This window comes from Callionymus lyra, chromosome 1 (assembly GCF_982586985.1).
Source record: "Callionymus lyra chromosome 1, fCalLyr1.hap1.1, whole genome shotgun sequence".
Taxonomy (NCBI): Eukaryota; Metazoa; Chordata; class Actinopteri; order Syngnathiformes; family Callionymidae; genus Callionymus; species Callionymus lyra.
The window spans coordinates 31338494-31357733 of NC_141818.1; the positions used below are offsets into that span (position 1 = coordinate 31338494).

The 19240-nt window shown below is 44.7% G+C and overlaps 2 protein-coding genes across 4 annotated transcripts; both read left to right on the forward strand.

Moving 5' to 3' along the window:
• The first annotated feature begins 220 nt into the window (after positions 1–220).
• On the forward strand, positions 221–7832 carry ero1b (endoplasmic reticulum oxidoreductase 1 beta). 3 transcript variants are annotated; one of them, XM_087801699.1, is made up of 16 exons: positions 221–634; positions 3447–3566; positions 3625–3708; positions 3770–3811; positions 4246–4328; positions 5234–5307; positions 5378–5498; positions 5572–5618; positions 5744–5755; positions 5828–5854; positions 5932–6024; positions 6092–6338; positions 6409–6478; positions 6545–6631; positions 6694–6827; positions 6909–7832. In XM_087801699.1, the coding sequence occupies exons 1-16, from the start codon at positions 473–475 to the stop codon at positions 6967–6969; spliced, it is 1464 nt and encodes a 487-aa protein (XP_087657825.1). In that variant the 5' UTR covers positions 221–472; the 3' UTR covers positions 6970–7832. The 3 variants fall into 3 exon arrangements, with proteins under 3 accessions (XP_087657825.1, XP_087657835.1, XP_087657846.1); XM_087801720.1 differs by lacking the exon at positions 221–634 and adding an exon at positions 1280–1403; XM_087801709.1 differs by lacking the exon at positions 5744–5755.
• A 285-nt stretch (positions 7833–8117) lies between these two features.
• LOC148088958 (nidogen-1-like) lies at positions 8118–19193 on the forward strand. The gene is made up of 20 exons (XM_087801736.1): positions 8118–8291; positions 9905–10204; positions 10260–10492; positions 10564–11843; positions 11904–12044; positions 12105–12356; positions 13175–13375; positions 13441–13674; positions 14565–14702; positions 14924–15052; positions 15294–15437; positions 15510–15632; positions 15706–15939; positions 16009–16181; positions 16280–16406; positions 16474–16645; positions 16910–17067; positions 17133–17256; positions 17327–17439; positions 18734–19193. The coding sequence occupies exons 1-20, from the start codon at positions 8142–8144 to the stop codon at positions 18847–18849; spliced, it is 4542 nt and encodes a 1513-aa protein (XP_087657862.1). The 5' UTR covers positions 8118–8141; the 3' UTR covers positions 18850–19193.
• Positions 19194–19240: the final 47 nt, after the last annotated feature.

The window sequence follows — 19240 nt, forward strand, 5'->3', positions numbered from 1 at the left end:
AGCACTGTTTGCTGTTTGACTAGAGACACAGTCTTGGAGTTGCGAGCAAAAATGTCAGCCTCACCCCACTTCAACGCCTTAACATTTTGAACTGTTATTTTACATGATTTAATTCAAGCAAGTATATTTATTTGTTGTGTTCCAACTTCCATGTGAGAATAAACGTATAAGAGGAATAATAAAAATATATGCGCAACTTCATTTCATACCGGAAGTAGAAACACCATTTGCTCCATTTTAGCCTGATGCACTAGGAAGTGTCTGTCGGGAGGAAAGTTCTCTGTAAAGATTCGGTTCTAGCTCGGTGACCCAGAGTCCACCAGCAGAGGTCCAGACCCGAGTGTCCGCTCGACTCGTGACAGAGCTCGAACTGACAGGTTCGTCGGACCGACCGTCAGCTCTCGGCTGGTGTTAGCTTGAGCTAACGACACCAGCCCGGTTCTGCGTGGAGGCTTCGACTCGTCCGCTCGTGATGTGGAAGGTGACGGTACCGGCGATCTGTGTTCTACTGTCGGCCTGGTTCTGTGGGAGCTCCGTTCTGAGCTGGTTCGGACAGAACGACGTTCAGCCTCAAACGCAACACAGCAACAAGCAGAGCCAGGATCTGAACCAGGACCAGAGCTGCTTCTGCCACGTAGGTCTCTTAAAACTCTTAAAACCCTGCGTTTTAAAAACAAAAAAGTCTGATTCGTGAACTTAAAACATCCATTGTTTGTTTTATAAACCCATAAAACAAACACGGAAATGTTCCAGCAATTTCTACAGTCCCCTGACGTCACATGTGATGCTAGCAGCGACAGTTGAAAGTGTTTCACGCCCAGAATTAATCATAAACCAAACATATGTATAAAGAAGAGAATAAAGTGCAAATTAAAAACGCATTTAAAGTAATTGTAGGTTTGAAGTTTTATAAATGTATTCATTCAACACATTTGATGTTTATACGTAAGTGAGTAAGTGTTATTTCTAAAGCGCCTATCGACCTTTCAGGAGTTTTTGGTATATTAATAAAAAATTAAAACGGGATTATGTGTAAAATTGTGTAAAAATGTAAGGGCAAAATACGACGCAAGTTCAACTATTCTTGTTTGCAAATAGAACAGCGTGGTCAACTGTGATTGGTCTGTTGCGTGTCTCTCACTTTTTCGGTCTGATGGGCGTTGTAGTTTTCAGGGCTAAAGGTAACCGGTTTGTCAACGGTCCCCCGCTTCGGACTGGACTACAATTATGTGGGTGGGGCTGAATTTTGACATTTGAGGGTAAATGGGCGGATTCAGAACCCTGACAGAGCCGTCTGACGAGCTCGTGCGTGGTCAGATGAAGTCCGACGCGGGGAAAGGATGTTAAAGAAAGTCTTGGTGTTCGTGTCGCTTCTGGAACTTGGTGGTCTTCTGTTCACAGAGGTCAGCTGCGCTTTGAAAACTTGCATAAAGTGTCACATTCGTGTTAAAATATTCAAAAACAGGAACTCAAACAGGTTTTCAGAAAGTAGATAAACTTAACCTGACCATAACATGTAGTGTAGTGATGTGTGTAACTATTTTATTTAAAATGTCATTGAAAATGTGTCACATATATATATATATATATATATATATATATATATACAAAAAAACTTAAACTCCATTGTCAGCCTAATGTCAACTCATGTCATGTAACCAGTTAGCACACAAAACTTACAAAATATCACCTAAAGTGCAATGTAAGAATGCAATTTGAAGAATTTAACTTAATCCATAAATAAATAAATTCAAGAGTTCAATGAAAGATACTTGTGCTTGAAGGAGAAAAGCTTCTCTTTGGAAGTGAAGTTGTGATGTTGTGTGTGTGTATATATATATATATATATATATATATATATATATATATATAAACAGAAAAGTGAGATACTATAATTCAGCGTAAAAATGAATATAAAATAGTTTTACACTGAAATGATGTTCAAATTGCATCGGGTTAGAAATGTTTCTAATGACAAGTTAGAGTTTAAGACGTCTGCTTTAAAAAAAAAACTATAGTTCAGCTGATACAAACAAAGCCACACATATCAGTTTTAATGTTATTCTATTTTTTATTTCTTCACATGTAGAAAATATAAAAAGGAATCAAGATGACGTTTCTCAGTTTTCCGCGATGTAGACGGAGAGGACACTTGAACCAAAGTAAAGTGCACAACAATAATGCAATACAACTAATTAACGATAAACGGAAAACGGCTCGGTGCGTCATCCTGTTATTCACATCACTTTTAAATTATTAATCATTAAGCCAAACATGCACCTTGACGTGCGAGTCGTTGCCTGGAAACGGTAGGTAGTCCTAATACTGACTGATGATGACTGGTGTTAATGCAGAGAAAGTTTGTTCTTCCCTCCGACTTATCTGACCGGTTCATCTGTCTTCATCTACTTTGTCTCTAGACTAACCTGAGCTCTGATGTAACACGAGAAGAAGCTTCTGCAGCAAGTTAGTTGTCAACTAACCGTTGTCGTACCATTTGAATGTGCTGTCCAGTGTGTTACTGACGTAGATTGACGGTCCAAGACCTTCACAAGACGACCATTTATTTGGTCAATAATTCAATTAAAATGTGTTGTATCCCATAAAGCCTTCAACTTAAAATGCAGGAAAAGCTGTTGAGGGATGAGATTAGACTTCAGTAGTTCTATACAAACTGTGGCACATGTTGAAATGTTGAAACAATTGGCTTTGTTTGGTGTTGTGTTTATGGGTGCAGTGTGTTGTGTTTTAGCATCTTCTTAAAGGCTTTGACGGGTGTGTCTTGTTGGTGCTTGGAGGTAGAGCCGCTGTAATTGTTACAAATGTACCTGATGAAATTCACCACAAAATCTGGAAGGTTAGCATGGATAGTGGGGATAGTGTTTTCTTGTTGCGTTTCCTTTCTGTTCTGTTTTTTTTTTATGGTTTTGTACTTCCTGTTCACAGTTTCACTCTGCTTATCTGTGTCTGATGTCTAAGTCCCTCTTGCAAATGTGGTCTCAAAATAAAGCAAGAATTTGAATTGGTAAATCTACGTGGGTTCAGGAAAGGAGGAAGGAAATGTATTTAATCCGGGCCGCAAGGGTCGAATCTGGCCTGCCAGTTCATTGAATCCAGCCTGCGAGAGATTTTACTGAAATGGTTGTTTAGAGTTGATCAAAAGGCACCTCCTGTACATAGCGTTCAGGTGTTGTCATTCCAGAGGCTGTTCTCTGACAAATGAAGATCCAAAAGGAAAGGAAAATGAATGTAGATAAAGGGAGAATGAGTTGCTAGAGAATTGAAAAAAGTTGCTTCATCCTAACATTTAATAAAAATGTTGATAAAGAGAAAGCTGGTTCGATCTATGTTTAACAATTTTGCTCGATAGATGGTGGATAGTATATATTTCCTTCTTCACTTACTTATCTGCTGTCTCGCTTCATGAGTTCCATCCTCTCTTGCAGCTGACCGGGGTCCTGGATGACTGCTTCTGTGACGTGGAGAGCATCGACGTCTTCAACAACTACAAGGTCTTCCCTCGCGTAAAGAAGCTGATGGAGAGGGATTACTTCAGATATTACAAGGTGAGTCGCCCTCCTGGAGTCGCATGGTCACTTCCAAAACCGTTTTTTTTCCACGCAGGTGAACTTGAAGCGGCCGTGTCCTTTCTGGCCGGACGATGGCCACTGCGCCATCAAAGACTGCCACGTGGAGCCGTGTCCTGAGGTCAGCGCCGCTCACTAACCCCTCAGTCCTCCTCACTAAATCAAACGTTTGTGTGTCACAGAGTAAAGTTCCTGTCGGCATCAAGTCAGGAAACTACAACAAGGTGAGAGAATAACAAAACTGGCTCACACCAACGGTCGGCTTGATTTGTGTGTCCATGGAAACCGTCCTGGTGTTATCATAGCAGCTGCTGACTTTCACTTGAAATTTCGCTGATGAGTTGGTTTTCAAGATACTCCTTCTAATCTGTAAAAATAAATGTTAACATGATCAAATGAAAATAACACGTTTCTAATTTTGATTAAAAAATCGTAATAGTTTGTTTTAGTAAAACCACCGCGCTGCATTCAAAGACACTAGAAAGATTCCAATTTACTTCTCTGCCAATTCTTAATAGAGTAATTTATATTCTTCTTCTTCTATTTTTCTTTCACGCAAGCTAATCTCTACCCATTGGCAACGTCACAGACCACTGAAATTATTTGAACAAGTGTCACATGACATGACTGCCGTCATGGCAACCACCTCTCTCGTCAGTATTCACAGGTGGCGAACACCATGTTGGACCTGAGTGAGTGCGAGCAGGTGCAGGAGCTGGGAGCCATCAACAACACACTGAGGTCAGTAACACTGAGCAGCAGCTTGTACGTGTCGGCCGGACTCGAGTGCCACGCTCTGCTGTCACGCACTTTAGCCTCTAGGGGATAACTACACAACACATGCACACGCCACACGGATGTGATGCACAGAAGGTACCAGGCCAAACAAGTTGTGAAGAGTTTTTTAAGGGCAACTAACCCAACTTTCCTGACTCTCTCACATGTTTCAAATGTTGAATCTTCCCTACAAGATGCAGTAGATCATGACCGTGATTTTAAATTATTACTTTATAAAGTTCTCCCCCATATGAAATCTGGGCGAACAAGAGGTTACGAGAGCGGAGTCCAGTATGACGTAATAATGGCTTCACTCCACCTCAAGCCGGCTGAAATCACGTCTGCTTTGTTTATAGAACGAGTCCCTTGGAGGTGGAGACTTTGGGATTGGTGACAAACCTTGACCAACCACAGCAGTGTGTGGTCATAGTAAACAAGATTTAATCTCCATAACAATGGTGTTTTTTAGTGGGTGGGGCTTAAAAATGATTTTGTAATGTTAATGTTTCAATGAAAAGAGAGTTTTGTACAATCAGACACTGATGATACAATAGAGTCCAGCATCTATTTAAGACTTAAGTAAACACATTAGTTGAACTTTTAAGATTTCTGAAGGTAGATCTTTCCGCTAAGACATCCCATGGTGGCGTTTAAAAATCCATTACACGCCACTGCAGTAATGCAGTTGAGTGAGGGAGGGTGAGCCTACGTTTGGGAAGTGTTTAAAAGAAGTGTGGAGTGAGTTGAAGAGTGTTTTTTGAGTTAAAAACACTCTTCTATACAAAGTCTTGTTCCGTGGTACGGTTATTGAGACAATCATTTAGTGACCTGCTTCAGTTGTTTCACTTCCTTTTCACTTCCTGTTACAGCAATCAAAGTAAAGAGGCGTTCGAGGACTGGGCGAGACACGACGATGCTCAGGACCACTTTTGTGAACTAGATGGTAACTCACAAACACACACACACATTTGGACACACATTAATACCTATTTATCAACTTCATTTACCTACAGATGAAACGTCTCCAGACGCAGAGTACGTGGATCTACTCCTGAATCCGGAGCGGTACACCGGGTACAAGGGCCCATCGGCCTGGAGAGTCTGGAACAGCATCTACGAAGAGAACTGCTTCAAGTATGACACACACCTCCAGCAGGCTTTGTGAGTCTGGAGACTCTTGTGCTGATGAACTAACGTCTGTGTGCAGGCCTCGTTCTGTGTACCGACCTCTGAACCCACTGGCGCCCAGCAGAGGTGAGCGGTCACATGACCCCAGAGCACGCTTGTTTCCATGGAACTGATCGACAATTATTTTCCTCTTGTGATTCACGGATCAAATCTGACTGTGTGTGTGTGTGTGTGTGTGTGTGTGAGTGCAGGGGACGATGATGGTGAGTAGACGGTGTCATCAGGTCACATGTTCAGAAGTGATTCACTCCACTGATGAAGTGTGTTGTTTTCAGGAGAGGCGTTCTACACCTGGCTGGAAGGTGAGTCGGTCTCTCGCTCCATCGAGAATCTCTAGAACCACAGTCGACTGTAAGACCTCATGTTGTCGTGTCCGCAGGTCTGTGCCTGGAGAAGCGAGTCTTCTATCGAGTCATCTCAGGACTCCACAGCAGCATCAACATCCACCTGAGCGCCGAGTACCTACTGGACGGTATGACATCATCACGGTCATCAACCGCCGACCACGTGGTCATGCATCGATGTTTGCGTGTCCTCAGAGCGATGGGGTCAGTCGTTGTGGGGGCCCAACGTCCAGGAGTTCCGGCGTCGATTCGACACGGCGGAGACGAAGGGCGAGGGAACGCGGCGGCTAAAAAACCTGTACTTCCTGTACCTGATGGAACTGCGGGCGCTCTACAAGGTGGCGCCGTATTTTGAAAAAACGTTCATCCACTTGTACACGGGGAACGGCGAGGAGGACGGCGCCACGAAGGAGCAGCTGCTGCAGTTCTTCGACAAGATCAAGTGAGTCGACAACAGTTTGCCTATGACTCACAAACTGAGTCGCTGACTCGCATGAACCCTGACTCGCCAGAGCGTTCCCGATGCACTTCGACGAGAAGTCCATGTTTGCAGGTCAAAAGATTGAAGCCAAGATCTTGAAGGTGAGTCCACACTCGTCAGCTGCACGTGTCACGCACCACTGAGGTTCTGGTCTTCTGCCACTGCAGGAGGAATTCCGGCTCCACTTCAAGAACATCTCCAGGATCATGGACTGCGTGGGCTGCAGCAAGTGCCGCCTCTGGGGGAAGCTGCAGGTGCGATTCCACCGACAAGTCTGAGGTTTGATCCACATGAGTAATGCTCTCTGTCCGTGCAGACGCAAGGTCTGGGCACGGCACTGAAGATCCTCTTCTCCGAGAGAGAGATCCAGAACCTTCCTGAACACTTTCCGTCTAAAGGTTTCCAGCTGACTCGACAAGAGATCGTGGCCTTGCTCAATGGCTTTAGCAGGTGTGACTTGTTTCATTGGTCCTTCCACTCCTGGGTCTGGTTTCACCGTGTTACTGATCTGACGGTTCTCTGCTCCCTTAGGTTGTCCACCAGCATCCATCAGCTCCACAGTTTCCGTCAGTTGCTGAAAGACGAAAGGTAACAGGAAGTGAAGCTCACCTGTGCAGGTGGCAGACTTCACCTTAACTGGCCACCTGCAGTGTCCCGTCGCCACCTGCTGCCTACTTCTGGAACTGTACCGAAGTTAATTCTCTTTTCCACTTGAGTTACGTCACCAGTTTTGACGCTGAAGGGCGCAAGTGACTACGCCCCCTGCTAGCATTACATCAACTAGCTCGTCTGACGTTCCAAAAAGAAAATCAAAGCTGCCTGATTTTAGTGTGTGTGACTGTAATTTAACTGTGAATTTATTCACGAAGTTTATTTAAATTCAAGTTTTTATTTACTTCTAATTCTGTTTGTTTCAACAAAATATTCTAAGTTGGTGTTTTCTTGTACAATCGTGGTTTCTTACGCCACAACACAGCCCTCCGCTTACCATGTATCCTCTCGGACCCGGCCTGAAGCGGATAGTTACTGGAAGAATAGTTTTGTGTTCAGCATCTGGAACTTTTTGTGTTTTTGTTTCCGTTAATTTAAGATTTGAGTTTATTCGCTAAATTCTGTTGGATATATGATCTTTTCTGAAAGTGTTTACGCAACGTCAAGAATTAAATTCAGCGTAAATCTAGAAATGGTGTTTGGACGCAGCCTCCAGCTGCTTGTTGACTCTGTCAGTGACCACACGGACCAAAGATTTAATTGTTTGCCTTTGTGGGTTTTGTTTGCTTTTTCAGTCGCGTCACACTTGCCTTGTTTTGTCCTGACAACTAAATTGATTTCAAATTTTGTTGCTGTCCATTTGAGAGGAGGCAGAACTTGTCAAGGGAGGGCGATTGGATCATTTAATGAGTTGTTTTTTTCCAAAAAAGGGACAAATAAATAAAATAAAAATGTTTAAATGCAGTTGTGGTTTATTCTTGCTACTCGTGCAGGCTTTAACTAAAGATTGTCTGACGTGATTGATGCATATAATTCCGAATTCGTGCTCTGTGTCCACAAGAGGGCGCCTCGAACACACTCAATTGCACACTCGAGTGACTTTGTAACCGGAAGTGTGGTGGGCGTGTCGCACGGGGCCCCCCATAGGTGCTGGTCCCGCCCCCCTCGGTGCTCTCAGTTCACCGCTGCTCGGAGCCTCTCATCACGATGATGTCGCGGGCCTGTGCGTGGCTTTTCTTCTGGCTCTGTCTGGGCCCCCAGACCTTCTCCCAGATGGCCCCCCAACCCCTGCGGATCAACCAGCTCTATCAATTCGGGTCAGAAGTTGGAGACCGGCAACTGGAGCCCGGGTCCGACTCCACTGCTGAAGTGCTGCTGAACAGAACCCTGTTCATGTACCGAGAGAAGCACGACCGGGTCTTTGTGAGTAGAACTTTTAAAAACAAAATTTTTTTTTCAGAAGAAAATGTGTTTCTCATTGTTGACGAAAAAGTTGAACAAAAATTGAACCAGGATTTTTATTTTATTATTTACAATCAGGGCTAAAACTTTCCAGTCTAAACTTTCCCCAACTATTGATTGGTTTTTGATCGCATTGAAGACCAACCTTGACCTTATCAATCAATCAATCACTCCTCAACTGTCCTTCTGATTGATTGGTCAATCCACCAATTAAAGCAAAAGTTGTGTGTTTATAGTGTTGCGATTAGACACCCCCTCCCCCGTCACCACGGCAACCAAGGTCTCTTCCCTCGTAAAAGGTTCACGCTGACAAAGTCAACAGTCTGATGAGATCAGAGTCGAGGGAGGGGGCGGGGCTTGAGCTGATTACCTGTGGAGGAATTTTCTGAATTTGTGAAACTTGAATCTTGAAGCTTCCACGAGACCACCATAGGAATGCGGGAAATACAAAGTTGTGCATATGTATGAAATATCAACATTTTTACATATGATAAAGAAGGGAAAAAAATGGTTCACTTGAAACAAAAAAAACTTCGGTAGAACATCACGAAAAATGTACACATTGCTACAAACTTTATAGAAAGAAAATGACCGTTTGATATTTTTACTGAAGGTAAGAAGTAGTAATGGTCAAATGGTGGTCATGTGATTAAGTTGATGTTTTATTTCTATTTTTAATTAAATTAAAGAGTATAATGTGTGTGTGTGTGTGTGTGTTTCTTCGGTCATGTGATCTGTAATCCACATTGGCTTTGTTCTCCCACTCACACACACACTGGTGTTTCAAATATGCTGGTTCCCGCTGACACAGGATCTAATTGGCTGCTGGACGTGTTGAAGGGTCGACAAGTCTTTCAAGTGTAGGCGACCCCTCACCCCTCTACTTACGTCCTCCTCCCCACTAATTAGCCGCCGTCATGCTGCTCTGGCGACCCTCCCCTAACAGGCAGGTAGGCACATCTGGACTGTCACCCTGCTGGGTTCTCTGAGAACAAGAATTCCACATTCTGACTCGCCTGCAGTTAATACAAAACTCTGAGGCGAGAATTCGGAGCCGCTCTCGTAGGAGGACTCACATTTCCCCGATCCTTAAAACTCTGCATTGGCTGCCAGTTTCTTTCAGGATCAATTTTAAAATTCTGGCACCTTACATCAGTGATCTGATCCAGCCTTACACCCCAGCTCGGGCTCAGAGGTCTGTGGATCAGAACCTGCTGATGATTTCTGATCACGCTTCAGGACCAGAGGAGAGAAATCTTTCCAGGCTGTTGCTCCTAAGCTTTAGAACGATCGTCCTCTCCCTTTGCGTTTGATGGATCTACTGACTCCTACCAGGGGTTGGGGTTGCTATGTCTGTCTCTATTGTATCTTGGCCTTTTAAATTATTTATTTTAACTGTGTATTCTTTTTGATTGTTTAAGCGCTTTGTGAGTCTCGTCTGAGAAAGGTGTTTTACAAATAATTACTTAATTACTTACATTTTTTTTTGCTCCTCTTAATGATCTAGGAGGCTTAGACTTCTTCCTGGTCCATGGGGTGTGACATGATTTACGCCCTCCTTGTCTTTCTAACAGATAAACACAAATGGATTTGTGTCGCTGGTCAAGCCTCCGTCAGAGGATGGGTACCTCGGGAAGACTCCTGCTGGATTGAACATCGTGGCGGCCTTGTTGGGTGACCTAGACAGTCTAGGACAGGGGGCCGTCTTCTACAGGGAGGAAAGTAATCCTGCAGTCCTTAATGACACAGCTGAGCAGATTCAACAAGCGTTCCCTCTGGAAAAGGAGGTGGTGCCGGAGAGTGTCCTCATTGTGACCTGGGAGAACATGGTAGCAAGAGGGGAAACTGACCTAGGGTTGAACAGCGTCATCCAGGTGAGGACAATAGTGTCCCCATATGAACTCTTGTTGACATTTCCAATCTTTCCAGAGAAACACCTTCCAACTGGTTTTGGCCTTCATGGCCTCATCCTCATATGCCATCCTCATGTACCCCATCGAGGGGCTGCAGTTCCTCTCCACCACAATAAAGGGCCAGTCTAGGACCATGCTTGCTGGATTCGATGAAGGACAGGTGACCGGCTGGTGGAAGTGGACTTTCAGTCAGGGGGAGCACATGGAGTTGACCGGTGAAGATGAGATCTCTGTGCTAAATCTGGCCAGGTACAGACAGAGATCTTTTTGTAGTTGTTTTTTGGGCTAACTGGCTAATGGTTTTGATGTCTTATAAACAGGAAGTCCAACTCAGGACAAGCAGGAGTTTGGATTTATCAAATTGGAGCATCTTCATTCGAAGGAATCAAGTCAGGGGTGGCGCTGCTTCCTGGAAAAGAGTCCAGTCCTCCTGTGACTATGCTGCCTCGTAAACTAGACCAACAACAGGAAGTTACCTTGTCGCCCACAATGGAACCCACTACCACTCTGCTGCAGGAGACCCCAACACCATCACCAGGGGAGTCCTATCACCACAATTACACATCAGACAACCAGACAGAGTCTTCACTGCCAGACACTTTAGACACAAATGAGTTCCAGACCAAAGAGCCAGAACCAGAAGCTTTTTACTATAACCAAACACATTATGTGGAACAGAATCAAAGGGAGTCCCCCAAACATTCAAAGACTGCCAGTCCTGACCAGCCAGACTCCATGGGGCATAACCAGTCAGAGTCCATTGGTCTCAACCCCCCAGACGAACAGAAGTCTGCTGTTACGGAACAGCCAGATCAACCAGAGTTAGAAGGCCAAAAAGAGATAGATGGACCACACTCCGCTGGGGCAGACCTAGTAGATTATGAAGGCCCCGAACAGCCCCACTCTGAAGAAACTGATCAGACTGAATCTTTTACCCTTGACCCGCCAGACATACCCAAAATAGGCCATAGAGAGCCAGAGGAGCCACACTCTGCCGACACAGCCAAACTAGATTCCAGAGGCCCTGACCAGCCCCATTTTGAAGGAACCAATCAGCCAGACCAGACTGAATCTGTTATCCCTGACAAGTCGGACCTACCAGAGTCTATAGGCCACAAAGAGCAAGATGATCCACAGTCTGCTGGCATAGACCAGCTATATTCCACAGGCCCTGACCAACCTAAGTCTGTAGGACCTGACCATCCAGACCAGACTGAGTCTTTTAGTCCTGAACAGTCACAAAGACGAGGTCCAGACCAGCTAGACAAACAAGAATCCGCTGGTCTAGACCAATCAGTGTCAATTGTCAACAAAGATCCTGATCAGCCAGAATCTTCCGACCCAGACTTACCAGATTCCACTGTCCCTTTCCAACCGAAGGCCACAGGGTCAAGAGACTCAGCTGAGACCCTGAACAGAACACACATTCGCTACTCTATTTATGAACCTTCAGAGCCAAGACTGCCAGAACCTCCCATGCCTAGAAAACCCTCTTTGGTACCACAGTACACTGACCCTGGATTGGTCCCACCACTGCCCCCATACACAGGCCCCCAACATCCCCAGATTATTGTGGTGGATGAAGACCTGGACGTGGACGGTACGGTGTGCAACTAATCTACCGCTAATTTCAGTCACTGACCTTTATGTCCCTTCGCAGTTTTCTCCTACAATTTAGACACGTGTGCACACAGCAGACACAAGTGCTCAGCCTTTGCAGAGTGTCGGGACTACAGTGATGGCTACTGCTGCCACTGCAGACCTGGTTTTTATGGTGATGGGAAAGACTGTGTGGGAGAAGGTGAGAGAAGTTTGGCGCCTCTTGAGGGTGTCTGAGATGTTTACAGACTGATGTTTGCAGGTCGACCTCAGAGGATGACAGGGAAGGTAATGGGCCAGGTGTTCGTAGGGGACGCTTCGCAGCCAGTGACCCTAAACAACAGCGACCTGCACTCGTACATCGTGGCGAATGACGGCAGAGCATATGTGGCTGTCAGCAACGTCAATGGAGACCTTGGTCCTGCCATGCAACCACTGTCGTCTGTGGGCGGAGTCATTGGTTGGGCCTTTGCTCTGGAACAGCCCGAGTCCCAAAATGGCTTTCGGCTAATTGGTGAGTTTTACGGTTAAAGCTAATCGGAGTATTACCCATAAATTATTTGACTTCTTTGTTGTCGACTTCTAATCTGAGGATAACCCATACATTTAAAATGAATTTATGACAGAAGACTAAATAAGTAGTAGTGGTTAAGTAGTTTTGGTTGCTGACCCACAGTCAATATTTCAATATCAATTTTACAATGCCGGAGAAACTATGAATGGGCAGATTATCCCAATTTTTGTTCATCTGTTTCCTTCTTGTTCCAGATATTCACCAAATTAAACATGTACCATATTAAGATTCTAAGTAACCAATTAATTTATGAAAATATGTTTTAAAACTTGTGTAATCTGAAAGATTTTCAACAGATAATTAACATTTTTCAGGGATAATGTAAATGGGTCAATGTCTACAAAATGTATCGATTATGAAATGTTTGTGGAATAATTGTGCGCTTCCAAGTTTGTGAGTCTGAGATGTTCAGAATCTTGGCTTGACCCGTGTCTCTAATTAATCCCAGGAGCAGCTGCTTTACTTGGAGCAGTTTCAGTATTTTGGTCTCTAGACTCTGTATTTTAATTCAAACAAAATGTACATTTAAGAATGGATGACGGATACAAGTGCCTCTGTAATGATGCAAAGAGCCAGTCCACCCAATGGATATGATAGAACTGAAATATACGTTATTTCATTTTAGCTTCACATAAAAGCACCATCTCAGAATCAGATCTATGTTATAACAATGTGTAAATTAACCAAAAAAAAAAATGCTGCTTGATTGAAAAAAGTGGATCAATAATAATAAAAAAAATCATGGTGGTGTCCTGCAGGGGGGACCTTCACCCGCCAGGCTGAGGTCATCTTCCACCCAGGGAACGAGCGTCTGACCATCCGTCAGGATTTCAGTGGACTGGACCAGCATGATCACCTGGTTGTGAGCACCCGACTGGAAGGTCGAATACCCGACATCTCCCCGGGGTCCTCTGTCTATATCCTACCCTACAAAGAGATCTACCAATACGACCAAACCCGTAAGCCACAGGATCTGTGATAGGATAGCAATCTACAGTGTCTTGAATTTTTCTTCCGTCCACAGTCATCTCTTCATCATCCAATCGTGACTATACTATCAACTCCCCCGAAGGGGGTGTTGAGTCCAGAAGCTACCAGTGGCGTCAGACCATAAGCTTCCAGAACTGCCCACACCAGCAGACTGGCAAGGCAATGCTTTCCACACAGCAGCTGAATGTGGACCAGATCTTTGTCATGTACGACTCGGAAAACAGGCTGATCCGTTATGCAACCACCAACAAGATTGGACCAATCCACGGTGAGTCGAGAGGCATTGTAAGGTCTAAAGACTTTTATTGGACATCAGGTCTAGACTTGGTTGTACACAGGGGAGAAGATTTTAAGGGGTTGCAGTGCAGTCAAACTCACTCAGACAAAGGACCAAAATATTTTAGTTCTTAATATAATATTAACCAAACTATCATTTATAGGGAGTGTTCAATTCATATCAAATTCCTTTCCTTCCAGTTTGACTGTTATTGGAAGTCTCTTTTTATTATTATTTTAATTATTGACAGCTATAACTTCTGTTCCATTACTCAGCTGTCCACTTGAAACTTCATAGGTCTTAAATGCCTGAACATGAAAATGTATCCATATTAATTTATTTATCCCTTATTTACTTTGATTATGAGCAAATCATCCGGCGGGCCACATAAAATGACTGGATTTGGCCTCCGGCCTTGAGTTTGAAATATGTGCTGTTTAGATAGCTGTGCCTGGTGAGAGATTGGGTCCAGATGTAGGACTCATCTGCCTGAGACCCCAACAGGAAGCCATGGGGTTGTCAGAGTCAACAGCTGCGACTCTTCTCGGTGTCTCGTGTGTAATTAGGTCCTGGAATGTCTGAAGAAATGCTTCTGACACCCGGAGTTGTCCCGGAACTCCACTGGAAGATAAACAGTCGAATGTTTCAGCAGCTGGATCAGAGACACTCCAGGACTGGGCTGGGTCATGGGTCCAAATACTGCCCTGCAGGATGTGTGACTCAACACACACTCTTGTGAAGTGGTGCATGATGGTCATATGCTGGAGAATATTAAGAGAAATGTGACCTTAGTTAAGGCAAAGAAACTACGTAGCAGGAACCTATGTTAGCTATTAGCTAGCATGTCCCCTCTAAATTGTCTGTCCGGTCCCCCCCGAAAGGTGGCGCTCCGGAGCAGAATCCATGTTTCACTGGACGACACGGCTGTGACATCAACGCAATGTGTCACCATGGCAATGGCGTCCAGTTCCGCTGCGAATGTACAACTGGTTACTACGGAGACGGACGCAACTGCCAAGGTAACTATCCTATTAAAAATACATTACCATGATTAAGAAATAGTTCATAAATGTAACACAGGTATGACAGAATAAATATCAATTTAATAAAGACAAAACGGAGTCATCTGGATAGAAGCCATACTTGTGACAAAAGTATCTTCATTAATAAGGTGTTGAAATGCAATAATAATGTATTGAAAGCATCACAACAAATCGATAATGTTATTCTCTCCCTCCAGATGTGGATGAATGTTCTTCTCGCACCGACATTTGTGGGTCGAATTCCGTTTGTCTCAACCAGCCCGGATCTTTCAGCTGCAGATGTTTGGAGGGCTTTACGATGGATCCTCAAACCAGAGCATGTGTTGGTGCGTGAGTGTGTGCACAGAAATAGTTGAAGTGCTTCAACAAGGAAGTTTAGATAATGTCTCCGCAAACATTTGAGTGTGTGTGTGAGCGGGACATCATCATGGATAAGACCAGAATTTGTGTGCGTGTTTCACATGTTTGGGATGTTCATCTTTAGTGTGTTAGTGTTAGGGCATGTTTGTGTGTATCTGCTTGCAGAGAGTATGAAAGATATGCTTGTCTTTTATTCCCGACCTGCAGCACAGCACCGACCACTGGATCACTGCGCAGCAGGAACACACAACTGCGACGTACATGAACGGGCCCGGTGCAGCTACGTAGGCGGCTCTGCGTTCGTCTGCTCCTGCCTGCCTGGCTTCCACGGCGACGGTCACCACTGTCACGGTAAGTTACAGTTACAAAGCATCACACTTGGACTTGTCGCCTGACTCGCCTCATTTCCGGTGTCCTCCACAGACGTGGACGAGTGTGGTCGGGCTCAATGCCACCAAGATGCCTCCTGCACCAACACACCAGGATCATACAGCTGCCAGTGTCTCCCTGGTTTCCAAGGTGACGGTTTCCAGTGCAACGCCCCAGGTGAGATGACGATGAATGAGGGGGTTAGACGGTCAAGGCACATCACATTGATTGATCTTCTTGATCGTGTCAGAGCGGGAACTTACTCCGTGTGAGCGCCACCGTCTGGAGGCGGAGGAGTCAAGGGCATCCTCCGGGTTCTTCTCTTTCTTCCGGCCAGCCAACGCTCCGCACATCCCGCAGTGCGACCAGCGCGGAGCGTACGAGCCCAGTCAGTGTCACGCCTCAGTCGGACAGTGTTGGTGTGTGAACGCCAACGGTCAGGAGATCCCAGACACTCGGACCACATCCGGACACAGCGCCATGTGTGAGTGTCCAAAACCACATCCGGCCCCCTTGTGTAATTGCTCAAAGAAACTCTTGCTGTGGTACACAGGTATCGACCAGACGGTGACTCCGCCTCCTATAGGTCCCACCCCTCGCCCAGACGTGAGGCCGAGTGGCCCGGGAAACTACCTCCTGTTTGCCCAGAGCGGCAAAATTGAGCAAGTTCCACTGGATGGACACGGGTTAAAGGAAGAACTGGCCAGAACGCTTCTGCATGTACCAGTAAGACCCGTGCCCAAGCTCTGGTCACGTTGCCATCATGACCATCGTAAAATAGCATTAATCATAAATCAGTGTTGAGCATTGTTGTGTGACGGCAGGATCGAGTCGTGATCGCGGTGGCATACGACTGCGTTGAAAGAGCAGTTTACTGGAGCGACATCACAGCGCCGTCCATCAGCAGAGCGAGCGTTAGTGGCGGAGACATCGTCCCCATCATCACCAAAGGTATCACATTTTGAGGACAGAATTATATCATTACATCAGAATTGAAACCCACATCATCTTTTTTCAGAGCTTCAGAGTCCAGAAGGTGTTGCTGTCGACCATTTGTCCCGCCTGCTCTTCTGGACAGACTCCATGAAGGACACCGTGGAGGTCTCATGGTTGGATGGCAGCCACCGCCGTGTCCTCTTCGATACCGACCTCGTCAACCCCCGACCCATTGTCACCAACCCAACCTACGGGTGAGCACAGAACCGATGGCCGCTAGAGGTCCCTAAACGAGGGAGGAAGGGGGTACAAGGAGGAGGTCATGATTGAGTTTTGGGGGGGTGGGGGGGGGGGTAAATGAAGAAGGACTGAGAGTTCATGATGGAGGGTTGCTGTCTTGTATGGAATAATCTAATGTTGGAAGGTCCTGGTGGGGTTTGAAGAGAAAATGACTGGATTTAGGGGCAGGTTTGGCAGGTTAGCCAAGTTAACCACCCTCTTGGTGCTGGTGTGTGCAGACAGCTCTTCTGGGCGGACTGGGACAGAGACGGACCCAAAATTGAGATGTCGAACATGGATGGAACGGATCGAAACATCCTTGTGAACCAAGATCTCAGCCTTCCCAACGGGCTAACCTTCGATCCCGACACCCAGCAGCTGTGTTGGGCTGACGCGGGTAAGATGAGCTCAGAGTGACGAAGAGGTAGTTCCACCTGTACAACTGGTGCTCGGTCTCTGCAGGAATCCACAGGGTGGAGTGTTTAGACCCTCACCGGAAGTTGAGGCGGACCATAGTCGAGGGAGTGCACTACCCCTTTGGTCTGGCCCAGAACGGACAGAAGTTGTTCTACACTGACTGGAGGAGGTGAGTGTCTTCAGAACTGTCTTCATGTCGTCTTTCTTCCTCTGCTGCCACTAGAACGTCTTCTGTGCAGGGAGGCCGTGGTCGGCGTGGACGCTCAGCTGCAGAAGGAGACGGAAGAGTTTCTCCCTCAGAGACGCTCTCGACTTTACGGGATCACGACTGTGACGGCGGAGTGTCGCCAAGGTAACAAACACTGTGTTCATTTTGGGTCAGACACAGATGGTTGTGATCAGATCCAGATGTGCAACCGTGGGAAACTCAGTGGGCTATGATGTCACAGCTGGTCTGCAGCTGACCTGTGGGATCACCGTGACAAACGCCTCCTCACAGGAAGTCGAGCTTAAATATGAGCAAGAAATCTCATTCAGCCAGAGAACAGTAAAGCCTTTTGTTTGTGTATTTGCAAGTGGCTTTTGATTATACTTTTAAAGTTTCCTGGAACAATATTTGTATTTAATCTTTGCTTTTCCGTGTAGCTAATTGTAGTCACTTATAACAACGTGAGAGTTTATCTCCAGTGTTCATTAGACATTTTTAATAAAACCCAACAAATTAGGGAAACCACAGAATAAAATAAAGATGAATAAAATAGAGACTTGCTTGTACATGTTGCAAGTACAGAACACACACAGAAACCCAAACCTCATTCATGTCATTGCTGTGTGAACGAGGTCTTTTATCTCCATCTGTATCTCCTTTTCTCTACTTGTGTCCCTATTTAGTGAGTCATTAATTCCATTTTAAACACTTAATATATAAAACTAGTCACACTGCAAGAGATTGTAGCCTCTTTTTTTTTTAATGTGTCAGCCTTACGTGCAATATTTGGATTTATGCACAGAATGAACAGGAACATGAATTACTTCAAGCACATCCGGCCAATATTTTACAATCTCAGCACTATAGATAAATATGTGAGCATGTTCTACATTGACAGCTATAATTTCTATAATATTGCTGATCTGATGATTGTTACCTGATTTTAATTTTAGGTGTAGGAAATATTCACTTTAGAGTTTTTCAAAAAAATTCCCTCCATAAAATGGGTGTTTTTTTGTTTGTTTTAGTCCATCCTTTCGATTTCACTACTTTTCATTATAATGTTGGTAATTCTAAATTTCTTAGCTGTATAGGCACCAGTTATAGGCTGAATTATGACGATTATTTTTATTTATGCTAGGTTTTATTTATCTAAATGTTAAACAATTGTAGAATTATATGGTTGTTTAAAGGTAAATATAAAGTTTTTGTTTCTTAGCATTATTTTAGATGTAAAGTGCAATCTGTCATATTCATTATCATCATCCAATATATCGCTTCACCTTCATTTTTCCTAACAATCCAGAAAAACAACGGGATCTTCCTATTAATTTCTTTCGTTGAGTGGTTAAATTTTGTTGTTGACAGCGTCATCTTTTTAACATGCCGGCTTCTTTCATCAATGTAGAGCTTTACATTAACTTCTTCTTCCCGCCAGGATACAACTACTGCCTTAACAACGGCGGCTGCTCTCATCTGTGTTTGCCCAAACCCGGAGGCTTCACCTGCCGATGTCCCGACAACACCGGCAACTCCTGCGTGGAGACGCATTAGTGACGGCTGATTTGACGCATGCGTTACAATAAAGTTCACAGGAAGTGCCTTCAAACGACTGAAACGGTCCAAGACAGTCAACTATGCTTCAGCTTGTCCGTTGAAAACAAACAAGGAAAAGTCAGTAAACATATTCAGGGAACTTTACTCTCATATTTCAGGTTGTGTATAAGAATGTGTGTTGTGATATTTGTTCATCTGCGATAGACAATCGCCAACAGACCAAAGTGGAATTTACAAAAATGTAAAAACAGGATTCATGATTTCATATGTAAATAATGTCGGATTGTTTGTGATCCATCCATTTGTCGTTATTGTTTTTCCAATAAAACAGTTTTTTTACATGCATCCTCGTTCATCCTGTCATCACACGTACACAAACTGGTCGACT

Bases quoted from the DNA above. Each gene is read 5' to 3' on its own strand.
- LOC148088958 (XM_087801736.1), top strand. From the start codon at position 8,142: ATGGCCCCCCAACCCCTGCGGATCAACCAGCTCTATCAATTCGGGTCA. The intron at 10,493-10,563 runs GTACAGACAGAG...TCTTATAAACAG, and splicing joins TCTGTGCTAAATCTGGCCAG to GAAGTCCAACTCAGGACAAG. The intron at 11,844-11,903 runs GTACGGTGTGCA...GTCCCTTCGCAG, and splicing joins TGAAGACCTGGACGTGGACG to TTTTCTCCTACAATTTAGAC.
- ero1b (XM_087801699.1), top strand. From the start codon at position 473: ATGTGGAAGGTGACGGTACCGGCGATCTGTGTTCTACTGTCGGCCTGG. The intron at 3,709-3,769 runs GTCAGCGCCGCT...TGTGTGTCACAG, and splicing joins ACGTGGAGCCGTGTCCTGAG to AGTAAAGTTCCTGTCGGCAT. The intron at 4,329-5,233 runs GTCAGTAACACT...TTCCTGTTACAG, and splicing joins GCCATCAACAACACACTGAG to CAATCAAAGTAAAGAGGCGT.